The 12,777-nt window shown below is 51.2% G+C and overlaps 1 protein-coding gene across 1 annotated transcript in view; it reads right to left on the minus strand.

Annotated features, from left to right (window-relative positions):
• TXNRD3 (thioredoxin reductase 3) overlaps positions 1 to 12,777 on the minus strand; it is a gene marked incomplete at both ends in the record, with an annotated part of 31,665 nt that overhangs the window by 3,168 nt on the left and 15,720 nt on the right. The window contains 6 exons of the mRNA XM_080718228.1: positions 95 to 202; positions 2,649 to 2,805; positions 4,358 to 4,434; positions 7,839 to 7,931; positions 9,679 to 9,904; positions 11,499 to 11,614. Coding sequence (XP_080574354.1) covers positions 95 to 202; positions 2,649 to 2,805; positions 4,358 to 4,434; positions 7,839 to 7,931; positions 9,679 to 9,904; positions 11,499 to 11,614 — 777 coding nt within the window. The remainder of the gene's footprint in view (positions 1 to 94; positions 203 to 2,648; positions 2,806 to 4,357; positions 4,435 to 7,838; positions 7,932 to 9,678; positions 9,905 to 11,498; positions 11,615 to 12,777) is intronic.

The raw sequence follows: 12,777 nt of genomic DNA on the forward strand, positions 1-12,777 counted from the left end.
GTGCCGTGCAAAAAAGCAAAATAAAAAAAATGACCTCAAAGATCAACGGTTGGCGAGAAGGGCAGTCTTCAAAACGCCCAGGAAGCAATGTTACCTCGAGGTTCTCCTTTTTAAACACGGCGATGGCTTTCTCTTCGGAAAATCCACAGCAGCCGTATTCCAGAGGGGTGAACACCGTGGTGGGAATGTTAACGTAGTCACACTGGAACGCAACGGGTTACAGTCCTTGATTTACTGAGACCTTTTTTGTGGGGAGGGGGTGCTGGGGATCGAACACTGGCAGGGGCGGTCGACCTCCGAGCTACACCCCAGCCCGTTCTGTTTTCTATTTTGAAAGTTGTTGAGGCTGGCCTCCAACCTGCCGTCCTCCTAGTTGCTACACGCATGGAGACCGGTGGGTGCCACCCACCGGCTGGTCACCAGCCAGGGCAGGCACCCAGCCCAGGCTCCCGAGGCTCAACACCAGGGGCGGCAAGCGTCCCAGCTGTCCAGAAGGCTGTCTCCACCCAGCCGCGCATGGGCGCAGCCCCCGTGATCCCAGTACGTGGGAGGCTGAGCTGCAGGATTTTAGTTTGGAGGCCAGTCTCAGCAACTTAGCAGGACCCTCGGCAACTTTGTAAGATCCTGTCTCCAAATAAAAAATAAAAAGGGCTGGGGTGTAGCTTGGAGGTAGAAGGCCCCGGTGCCAAAGAAGAAAAAGGAAAGTCATCGTTTCCCTGGCCCCAAAGCAACTGTCTAGAACATTCTTTGGAGCCTAATTATAGTCGTGATTCATCTGTGCCTGTCTGACTCATGGCCTCCGCCCATCTGTACGGCCCCGGGGTGGGAACGGGCCATCCCTGATCTCGCCCGGCATAGCATCTTCTGAATGACAGAATATTTCTATCAGAAAGATGTATTCAGCCGAACGTGGCGGCAAATGCTTGATATCCCGGTACTTGGGAGACGGAGACCAGAGGATATTGGTTCGAGGACAGCCTCGGCCAGTTATTCTTTTCAAAAATAGAATAGAAAATAGTGCTGGGGGTGTAGCTCGGAGGTAGAATGCCCCAGTACCGGAAAAAAAAAAAGATATATTCACAATAATTGTTAAATAGTGAAATAGTGCCGGGAGGCTCATGCTTATAATCTTAGTACTTGGGAGGCTGAAACAGGAGGATCACAGGTTCAAGGATGGCCTCAGCAACTTAGGGAGGACCTGTTCCAAAACAAAATATAAAACAGGATGGGGGTATAGATCAGAGGTAGGATGCCCCTGGGGTCCATCCCAGTACCAAAAAAATATATATAATAATTATTATTAAATAGTAAGTTAACTGCAAATTGTAACTTTGAGCAATCTTTAGTTGGGAAAATGAGAACACAAATGCTACTTGTACTGATATTTTTCTCTCTTTCCGTGGTACTGGGGATTGAGCTCAGTGGCAATCTACCTCTTTTTTGTTGTTGTTGTTGTTGTTGTTTGTTTTTTGTACCTTGAACCTGGGATCCTCCTGCCTCAGCCCGCCAAGTACTGAGATGACAGGTGTGTGCCACATGCCCAATTGTATGGATTTTGATATTATCTCAGGGCTAGTGATACAGCTCAGTGGGACAGCACATGCTTAGCACACATGTGGCCCAGGGTTTAAACCCCAATACTGGAACCAGCAAGGCCGGGATCGGAGCTTGCCATGAGGCAAGGCCGGTGCTGGGGCCTCCCAGGCCGGGATCAGAGCCTGCTGAGGGGTCAGGCCGGTGCCAGGGCCAGCAAGGCCGGGATCGGACCCTGCCGTGAGGCAAGGCCGGTGCTGGGACCTCTGAGGCCGGGATCAGAGCCTGCCGAGGGGTGAGGACGGTGCTGGGGCCAGCGTGGCCGGGATTGGGGCCTGCCATGAGGCAAGGCCAGTGCTGGAGCCAGCAAGGCCAGGATCAGAGTCTGCCAGGGGGCAAGGCCAGTGCCAGGGCCGTCAAGAGTGGGATCAGAACTTGCAATGCGCCATACACCGAGACATATCATAGAAAATAAAAAACCAGATGCTTTCCCTAATACGCAAAAACTAGGAATAAATAGGTAATGGAAGGAGATCTAATTGTAGAAAGGGCCCTAGAGAGGAGCAATTAAGGTGACCAATCAGAGGGGGTGGGAGGCGGGAGGATGGAGCCTCTTTAAAACTCATGATGTGCGTAAACAAATGTATCAAAGTTAATCACCAAACAAGCATGGGATCGAGGGAGGGGGAGGGAATGGGATGGGGGCTGGATGGGGGCTGATTGGATGATGTGTGCTTGTATATCCTCTCAGGTCTTGTATTCCAATGTGATGTATGATTACAATGCACCAATAAAAATATATATATAAAGAGAAATATATATGTGCAAAGAAATAAAAAATAAACCCCAATACCACACACACACACACACACACACGATGATATATCAAGCCAGGTATGGTGCGCACGCCTGTAGTCACAATATTTGGGAGGCTGAGACGGGAGGATGACAGTTCGAGGACAGCCTCAGCAAGTAGTGAGACTTTCATCAACCTAGTGAGACCCTGTTTCCAAATAAAAATTAAAAATAGGGCTGGGGGTAGAACACCGCTTGGATCAATCCCCAATAACACACACGCTCACACACGCCGGTGGATCAGCACAGTGGGCGCGTACCTTCTCTAGGGAGGCCCCAAAGAGCCTGCGCGCCAGCAGCTTGCCTGCTTGTATGGCGACCGGAGTGAGCTCGGGCTTTCCCTCCAGGACATCCCCGATGGCGTAGATGTGGGGCACGCTGGTCTGCTCCGAATCATTGACTGGTATTTTGCCACTCCTAGTAGTGTTGAGGAAATATATATATTACACAGACACACACATATCATGACTAAGGGCAGTGCTGGCCAGCACTATCCTAAGACTGACCACATGTTGGAAAAGCCTCCTTCTAAGAACTCACGCACCACAGATTATCCGAATGTCTAAAATCGGTGTCTCAAAATAAAAAATAAAATAGGGCTGGAGAGCTCGGTGGAGTGGGTACACGCCTAGAATCCCAGGACTAGGGAGGCCGAGGCTGGAGGGTCGCAGGTTCAAGGCCAGCCTCAGCAACTTAGTGAGCCCTCGGCAACTCAATGAGACCCTGATTCAAAATAAAAAATAAAGCCGGGCATTGTGGCACGGGCTTGTAATTCCAGCATTTGGGAGGCTGAGACAGGAGGATCACAGTTTGAGGACAACCTTGGCTACTACTTAGTGAGGCCCTTTGCAACTATTTCAAATTAACGAATAAAAAATTGGCCCAGGGTGTACCTCAGAGGGTAGAATGCCCCTGGGTTCCATCCTTAGTACTGCAAACAAACAAACAAACAAACAAACAAACAAACAAATAATAAAAAGGGCCAGCAGTGTCGCTCAGAGGTAGAATGCCTCTGGGTTCATTCCTCAGTAACATAAAATAAAATAAAATAAAATAAAATAAAATAAAATAAAATAAAATAAAATAAAATAAAATAATATGGGCTCCTGCAGTTCATAACGATTTATCTTTCTGGTAAAAGCATGAATATTTCTTGGACACCTCGTGTTCTCTCCAGACAAGAAGAGGAGGAGAAAAAGGAGGAGGAGCCTTGGAATTGTTCTCTGTGCCTGACCAAGGACATAAAAATTCACCCCAAGCCACAGGTGTGGGTGGAGACACGCCACAGTTCTGCTTGGACCGCTGTGCGTGCAGGAGCTCCTTAGGGCAACAGTCAGAGCCCTGGAGGACGGATGGAATGACTGACTCAGAGCTGGCACCCACTTCTCTACGAAAAACTTAAAGCATTAAGATTTTTTTAATTTTTTATTTATTTGTTTTTTATTGTGGTACTGGGGGAGGAACCCAGGGTCTCTGCTACCTCTGGGCTATATTCCCTTTCAAAAACATGACACCCATTTTCCATAGTACCAGCTTTCTATAGGATATGGAAATTCAAGATTAATTGCTCAAAGAGTTGCAATTACATGTAGATAACTTGTTTTTTTTGTGGCACCGGGGATAGAATCCAGGGGCTTTCTACCTCTGGGCTACACCCTTAAACCTATTTTATACTTTAATTGGAAACAGGGTCTCACTAGGTTGCTGAGAGCCTCACTAAGTAGCTGAGGCTGGCTTTGAACCTGCGCCATCCTCCTGTCTCTGCCTCCCAAGCGCGGGGATGACAAGCGTGCCCACCACGCCCGGCAACCTGTTTTAAAATAATAAATAAAAATGTCTGGCATGTATAGCCTGGATGTAGAATACCACAGGATTCAGTCCCCGGCAACACACACATGCGCGCGAGTTTCCTGCCCCGGGCTGCCCTGTCTTGCTCTGTGCGGCAGCTCGCAACACCCACACCACTTACTTCTCGTTGATTTTGACACCGATCTTCTCCAGGCCGATTTTCCTGGTACAGGCATCCCGGCCAATGGCCAACAAAACCTGTTTAGAGAGAGATCAAAATCACCAATTAGCCGGGCACGGTGGCGCACGCTCGTCATCCCCGCGCTGGGGAGGCGGAGACAGGAGGATCGCGCAGGTTCGAAGCCAGCCGCGCGCGCTGGCTTAGGAGACCCTGTTTCCAAATAAAAATGTAAAAATAGGTCTGGGAGTGTAGCCCGGAGGTAGAAGGGCTTCCAGGAACCCCAGTGCCACCAAAATAAATAAATAAATAAATAAATAAATAAATAAATAAATAATAAAATATAAAATAGGTCTGGGAGCGTAGCCCGGAGGTAGAAGGGCTTCCAGGAACCCCAGTACCACCAAAAAGAAAAAAAAAATCACCAATTATTCACATGAAGAATGAAACAGGGGCCATCACTACAGACCCTGTGGACGTTAAAAGGGCAGTAATGGGACACGAGGAGCAGCCCGTGTGTGTGTGTGTGTGTGTGTGTGTGTGTGTTTTGCTGGGGACTGAACCAAGGGGTATTCTACCTCCAAGATACACCCTCAGACCTAGTTATTTATTTATTTATTTATTTTGGTGGTACTAGGGGTGGAACCCAGGGGCTTTCTACCTCCGGGCTATCCTCCCAGACCTATTTTATACTTTATTTGGAAACAGGGTCTCACTAAGTCGCTGAGAGCCTCACTCAGTAGCTGAGGCTGGCTTTGAACCCGCGCGATCCTCCTGTCTCAGCCTCCCAAGAGCGGGGATTACAGGTATGTACCACCATGCCCAGCTCTTTGGCAGTAAGTTTAACATTTAACAGTATAGTCCTTTATTTTTTTTTTTTTTTTTTTTGTGTGTGTGTGTGTGTGTGTGTGTCTGTGCACACACATGCATGCCATTAGGGAGTAAACCAGAGGTGTTCCACCTCTGAGGTACACCACAAGCCCTATTTTATTTATTTTCAAGCAGGGTCTATGCTGGCATAGGTCTGGCCAAGTTGCTGAGGCTGTCCTCAAACCTGTGATCCTAAAGCCGGGCGTGGTGGCGCACGCTTGTCATCCCCGCGCTTGGGAGGCGGAGACAGGAGGATCGCGCGGGTTCGAAGCCAGCCTCAGATCCTGAGTGAGGCTCTCAGCAAATTGGTGAGACCCTGTTTCCAAATAAAATATAAAATAGGTCTGGGAGTGTAGCCCGAAGGTTTAAAAAAAAAAAAAGCCCTGGGTTTCACCCCCAGTACCACCAAAAATAAAAATTAAAAATTTTAAATTAAAAATAAAAAAGACTGCCAGGGCGTGGTGGGCACGCTTGTCATCCCCGCGCTTGGGAGGCGGAGACAGGAGGATCGCGCGGGTTCGAAGCCAGCCGCGCTGGCGTAAGAGACCCTGTTTCAAAAATATAAAATAGGTCTGGGAGTGTAGCCCGGAGGTAGAAGGGCTTCCAGGGACCCCAGTACCACCAAAACAAAACAAACAAACAAACAAAAACCCTGTGATCCTCCTGTCTCAGCCTCCCACGTACCGGGATTACAGAAGGCATGACCACCACCACCCCGGCTAACAGCAAGGTCCTTGAAAACTACCATGCGACTCTCACAAAGCTGACTAGGACTATCCCATGAACCCAAAGGTGTTCCCAGGTCTGCACGTCGAGGTCCTAACACAAAGTGGAGCCGACTGCAACAGGATTTGGAGGGAGGGTCTACAATAGAGGTGATTTAGCAGGCCATGATGGCGCACACCTGTAACCCCAGAATTTGGAGGCCGAAGCAGGAAGACCACAGGTTGGAGGCCAGCTTCCCCAATGTGGTGAGACTCTCGACCACTTAGTGAGACACTGCTTCAAAATAAATAAATAAAAAAAATAGGGCTGGGGGTGTAGCTCAGAGGTAGAATGCCCCTGGGTTTAATCACCAGTACCAAAAAATAAGAATAAAAAAATAAAATAGGGCTGGAGGTGTAGCTCAAAGGTAGAATGTCCTCGGGTTCAATCTCCAGTTCCAAGAAGCGAACAGAGCCGGGCGTGGTGGCGCACGCTTGTCATCCCCGCACCCAAGAGGCTGAGACAGGAGGATTGCACGGGTTCAAAGCCAGCCTCGGTTACTTAGTGAGGCCCTCAGCAACTCAGTGAGACCCTGTTTCCAAATAAAGAATAAAAAATAGGGCTGGGGGTGTAGCTTGGAGGTAGAATGCCCCTGGGCTCCATCCCCAGTACCGCAAAAAAAAAAAGGCTGGGAGTGTAGCCTGGTGGTAGAACTCCGGGTTCGATCCCTGGTATCAATCAATCAATCAATCAATCAATAGTGCAGAGACCCCCAGCTAAACAGTCAAGTGATTCCAACAAGGTACCAAGGCTCATTCAGTCTTGCCTTTCTGACAGACGGTACTGGATCCAGAAAAAATAAAAAGAATCTCATTTCTGACATGGTGCCATACATTAAAATTAATTCCGGGAGGGCTGCAGACGAAAACATGAAAGGGAGACTATAAAGCTCCGGGAAGAAATCGCAGAGAGCTCTGCGTGGCCTGTGGGGAAGCAAAGACTTCTCAGCGCGGCCGTGAGTACTAGCCAGAAAAGAAAAATCTGGGAAACTGGACTTCATAAAAATCTTAAAACTCCTACTCATCAAAGAGGCTATTAAAAAATAAATAGGCGAGCTGCGGATAGAAAGAAAATATTCCCAATACACACATCTGAAAAAGGAATCTATTCAAGATTCAGACAACACTCCTGCCGTTCAAGAGCAAGGCTCAGAGGCTAAGACCAGAGGATTGCAGGTTCGAGGCCAGCCTCAGCACGATCGCATCAATAGCCATGAACACAGGGCCGCCAGAGCCTTCCACAAGCCGTGAGCTCCAATAGCCCTGACGCTGAAACCTGAAAAGCCCAATGTGGGAAAGAAAAATTAGGAGCCAATACGACTCATAAATACAGGTGTAAAAAATCAGAACCAGCCGGGCGTGGAGGCGCACGCTTGCAATCCCAGCATCTGGGAGGCTGAGACGGGAGGATCGCGGTTCGCGGCCAGCCTCAGCCACTTAGTGAGGCCCTCTGCAACTCAGTGAGACCCTGTTTCAAAATAAAGAATAAAAAAATAGGGCTGAGGGTGTAGCTCAGAGGTAGAATGCCCCTGGCTTCCAACCCCAGTATCGCATAAAAAAAAAAAAATCAGAACGAAGTTGGGGTTATACCGGGAATACATAGGAGATTAAACACTGAAAAACTGCTGGGTGTGGTGGTGCAGGCCTAGAATCCCAGTCCTTGGGAGGCTGACATGGGAGGATTGCAGGTTGGAGGCCAGCCTCAGCAACTTACTGAGGCTCTCTGCAACTTAGCAAAACCCTATTTCAAAATTTAAAAAATAAATAAATAAATAAAAAGGGCTGGGGCCGTAGCTGAGAAGCGGAATGTTTCTGGGTATGGTCAACCACTCCCTCCCAGAAGCGCGTACTGTATTGTACGTGTCTTCAACGGTCTCCGGTCCTTCTGTGGATTTGGCCAGTACTTTAAGCTTCCCGGGCGAGCCCTTCTCCAGCTGTTGAACCTACGGAGGAGAAGTCATGTCACGAGTCCGTCCAGCGTGACCGAAGGGCCAGCTGTGGCACACAGCTGTCATCCTAGTCCTGGGGAGGCTGAGACGGGAGGAGTCCAGCTCTGAGGCTGGCCCCAGCTACTTACCAAGGCCGTATTTCAAAAGAAAAATAAAACTGGCCTGGGGCGTAGCTCAGAGGTAGAATGCCCCCAGGGTTCTATCCTCACGACAAATAAATAAATAAATAAATAAATAAATACTTTTTTTTTTTGCAGTACTGGGGATGGAACCCAGGGGCATTCTGCCTCTGAGCTACACCCTCAGCCCTATTTTTTTTTATTCTTTATTTTAAAACAGATCTCACTAACTTGCAGGTCTCACTAAATAACTAAAGCTGGCCGGGCGTGGTGGCGCACGCTTGTAACCCCAGCATTCAAGAGGCGGTGACCGGAGAATCACGGTTCGCGGCCAGCCCCAGCCACTCAGCAAGGCCCTTCGCAACTCAGTGAGACCCTGTTTCTGTTTTCTTTCTTTCTTTTTTTTTTTTTTTTTTTTGTGGGTCTGGGGATGGAACCCAGGGGCATTCGACCTCCGAGCTATACCCCCGTCCTATTTTTTATTCTTTATTTTGAAACCGGGTCTCACTGAGTTGCCGAGGGCCTTGCTAAATAGCCGAGGCTGTCCGCGAACCGCGATCCTCCCGTCTCAGCCTCCCGAATGCTGGGATGACGAGCGAGCGCCACCGCGCCCGGCTCAGAGAGACCCTGTTTCAAAAATAAAAAGACTTAAAAGTAGGGCTGGGGTGTAGCTCAGAGGTACAGTGCCCCCTGGGGTCCACCCCCAGTGCTACAAAAATAAAAAAAAAAAAAGAAAAGAAAGAAAAAAACTAAAGTTGGCCATGAACCTAGGATCCTCCTGTCTCATCCTCCCGAGTTCCGGATGACAAGTGTGCGCCACCATGCCCGGCCTAAATAAAAAGTTAAATAAAGTGACAGAAGACAAAAGAATCGGAGGATGTGCGCGTGTGTGTCTGAGTGCAGTGAGGCCTTTGGGCCAGGCAGAGAGAGGAGGCCAATCAGCACGGCCTTCCGAGGCTGAAATGAATTAATGGGCCACTTGAGACTGGAGAGGGCATAAAAGAAATGAACCCTTCCTCCAGTTCTGCACATCCGTTAGTGCAAGACGGGCCCCAACGAGTAGGAGGCGAGGCACAAAATACTGATTTTGCCTTGTTAAAATGTTTAGTGTGTGTGTGGCACTAGGGATTATGCCCCTCACATTCTACCCCTGAGCTACACCTCCAGCCCTTTTTTATTTTTTTTTATCTTTGAAACAGGGTCTCAGTAAGTTGCCGAGGCTGACCTCAAACCTGCGACCCTCCTGTCTCAGCCTCCAAGTCCTGGGCTGGCCAGCGGCACACCAGGCCCTGCTATTTTTTGCACTATTTGCAGGCGGACTAATTTATTTAGTGAGAGGCGTAGAATTAAAAAGCTGAGGAACTGGGCCTGGTGGCGCACGCTCGTCATCCCAGCATCTGGGAGGCTGAGACCGGAGGATCGCGGTTCGCGGCCAGCCTCGGCTACTTAGTGAGGCCCTCGGCAACTCAGTGAGACCCGGTTTCAAAAAAAGAATAAAAAAATAGGGCAGAGGGTGTAGCTCGGAGGTCTAATGCCCCTGGGTCCCAGCCCAGACCCGCAAAAAAAAAAAAAAAAAAAAGTTAAGGAGAGAAGAGAAGGGGTTCAAAGGCCACCAGCCTCACCGTCACAGGCACAAATCTTCTCAGGATCTTCACCCCGTGCTGCTCCATGTAGGCGCCCACTTTCTCGGCCATTTCTTGGTCGAAGCCGCGGAGAAGGACCGAGCGCGCCATGAGCGTGACGTCCAGGCCCAGGCCGGCCAGGAAGCCCGCGCACTCCAGGCCCACGTAGGACGCGCCCACCACCAGCGTCTTGCCGGGGCAGTACCGCAGAGAGAAGAGGTCGTCGCTGGAAGACCGACAGAAACGGGCATCGCACACCAGCGACCTGGGTTTCTATGGACGACGATCTCCCCCTGACTGAAATGCAGTTAGAGCCGGGCGCGGCAGTGCATGCAGCTGATCCCAGTGCTTCGGAGGCCGAGACAGGAGGACCGCAGGTTTGAGGCCAGCCTCAGCAATAGTGAGACTCTCGCCAACCTAGTGAGACCGTTTCAAAATAAAAATAAAATAGAAGCCGGGCGTGGCGGCGCACGCTTGTAATCCCAGCATTTGGGAGGCTGAGACAGAAGGATCGCGGTTCGCAGACAGACTCAGCTACTTAAGCCCTTTGCAACTCAGTGAGACCCTGTTTCAAGAATAAAAAAATAGGGCTGGGTGTAGCTTGGAGGTAGAGGCCCCTGGACTCAATCCCCAGTGCCACACACACACACACACACACACACACACACACACAAACCAATCGCAGTCAGGACCAGGAGGAAGCGGAAGGGGCCTGGGGGTCAGGAGCAAAAGAAAAAGCACTTGAGGATGGGAACAGACAAAAGGGTATTACTGTGATTCTCACAGCGAATCAAGGCAGATCCTCACAGCAATACCACTTTGCCATTGATCTGTGACTCCGTGGCAGCAGGCGGGGTCACTGCGTCTCACAGCCGCGCAGGAAACACCGGAACAAAGGCCGCCTGCCCCGGGGCTGGAGTCAGAACACAGCCGGGGGCATCCATCCACGTGAGAGGACGTGCGTGAGGGACCCCAGCCCTCCCAGGGCCAACGGGATCGTAAGCAGTTATTTAAAAAATAGACGCAATGGAGCACGCCTGCGATTCTAGGGCGTGAGGGTTAGTGCCCAGCAGGACGGCCCTTTTTTCTTTTCTTTTCTTTTTGGTACTGAGGGTTAAAGCAGAAGCATTCCACCTCTGAGGACACCCCCAGTGTGTGTGCGTGTGTGTGTGTTGTTGGGCATGGAACCCAGGGGTGTTCCACTTCAAACTGATAAGTCGGGTCCCTCCCTTCGCCCACGTGATCTTGTAGCAGGAACAGGAGGCGGAACCCTGGGAGCCAGAAGCGGAGATATCACGAGACGTACTTGAGACTCCAGATATCGCGAGAGAATCGGGGTGCCTAGGAAACATCGGTGCCTCCGATCCACCACGTGACTCAGCCGGCCAATCAGGACTCTGCGCCGCTCTCCAGACGCATGACCCGTCAGTCCTTTCCCCAAGGCCACTGACTCCCCAGAGGGTGCCAGGTTCGGTCCGAATAAAGCAGCGGCCTCTGATAACCCAGTTGTTGTTTTTACCTCCCTCCTAAACCCCCAACTCTATTTTCAACCTTTCACAAAACCTTTCACCCTTTTTATATTTTTTATCTCGAAACGGTCTCCCTGAGTGGCTGAGGCCACCTCCAATCTGCCATTCTCCCGCCTCAGCCTCCCAAGACTGGGATTGCAGGTGTGCAACGCCACGCCAGCTTGGCTTTGAGCTTCTGAGGTTGCGTGCGCTCTCGTTTGTCATCGATGCAAATCTCTTGCGGCTGTCAGAGAGCGTCACCTGGACGCACACGCACGGCCTGTCCGCGTCGCCAGGCCGATCTGCGCTCACCTGGTGATACAGTGCTCTCTGTCTCCTGGGATCCCGAGGTACCGCGGCCTTCCACCTGTGGCCACGACAAACTGCGCAGCGGTGTAGTAAGTCTCCTGTCCTTTTTTATTGGTTGCCTTCAAAGAAGAAAAGAGTCGACTTATTCAGTGCACGCTGCTGGGTCTCAGGCCCAGGACAAGGCAGGACTCGCGCTGGAGGGGAGAGGGGAGAGGGCAGAGGGGAGAGGGCAGAGGGCAGAGGGGAGAGGGGAGAAGGCAGAGAGGAGAGGGCAGAGGGGAGAGGGGAAAGGGGAGAAGGCAGAGGGGAGAGGGCAGAGGACAGAGGGAAGAGGGGAGAGGGCAGAGGGGAGAGGGCAGAGGGCAGAGGGCAGAGGGGAGAGGGCAGAGGGCAGAGGGCAGAGGGCAGAGGCCACAGCCACGGCAGTGATGCTGGTGGCAGCAGTGGGAGCCACAAGCACCCAGCAGACAGGAGATTTTGCCACAGGCAACCGAGGCACCAAGGCACTGAAGAAACTCGGAGGCTGAGGCAGGAGGATTGCAGGTTCCAGGTCAGCCTCAGCCACTTAGCAAGCCCTGTTTCCAGGTAAGAAATAAGAAGGGCTGGGGTGTGGCTCGGAGGTGGAGTGCCCGGGCTCATTCCCAGGCCCGGGGAAGCGCACAGGCCGGGAGGGGCTTGGTGTGGAGAAGCAGGTGTCTGTCTGCAACCAGGGCGCACAGAGCCGGGTTGTGGGAGGTAATAAGTGGACAGAGCCGGCCTCTTGAGGCCTGCGGCCATCATCCTGGGCAGCAGCCACGGTTGCGGAGCATTTAGAATTACACGAGCCGGGCGCGGTGGTGCACGCTTGCAATTCCAGCATTTGGGAGGCTGAGACGGGAGGATCGCGGTTCGCGGCCAGCCTCAGCTACTTAGTGAGCCCCTCCCCGCAAATTCATGAGACCCTGTTTCAAATGAAAGAATAAAAAATAGGACAGAGAGTGTAGCATGGAGGCCGAATGCCCCTGGGTTCCAACCCAGACCTGGAAAAAAAAAAGATTCAGACAAATAATTCAGTATCTGTTTTCACACCAAAAACTCAAATACCAGTGAAGGAGTTTGACAAGCGCCTGGGCTGGAACGCTGGGCGGTGCAGAGGCCGGGGCTGCCTGGGGGCTCCCCAAAATGAGCAGCAAGCCAGGCAGAGGGCAGAGGGCAGAGGCGGAGGGCAGAGTGCAGAGTGCAGAGGGCAGAGTGCAGAGTGCAGAGGCGGAGGGCAGAGTGCAGAGGGCAGAGGCGGAGGGCA

This window comes from Muscardinus avellanarius, assembly GCF_963383645.1.
Source record: "Muscardinus avellanarius genome assembly, chromosome: 22".
Taxonomy (NCBI): Eukaryota; Metazoa; Chordata; class Mammalia; order Rodentia; family Gliridae; genus Muscardinus; species Muscardinus avellanarius.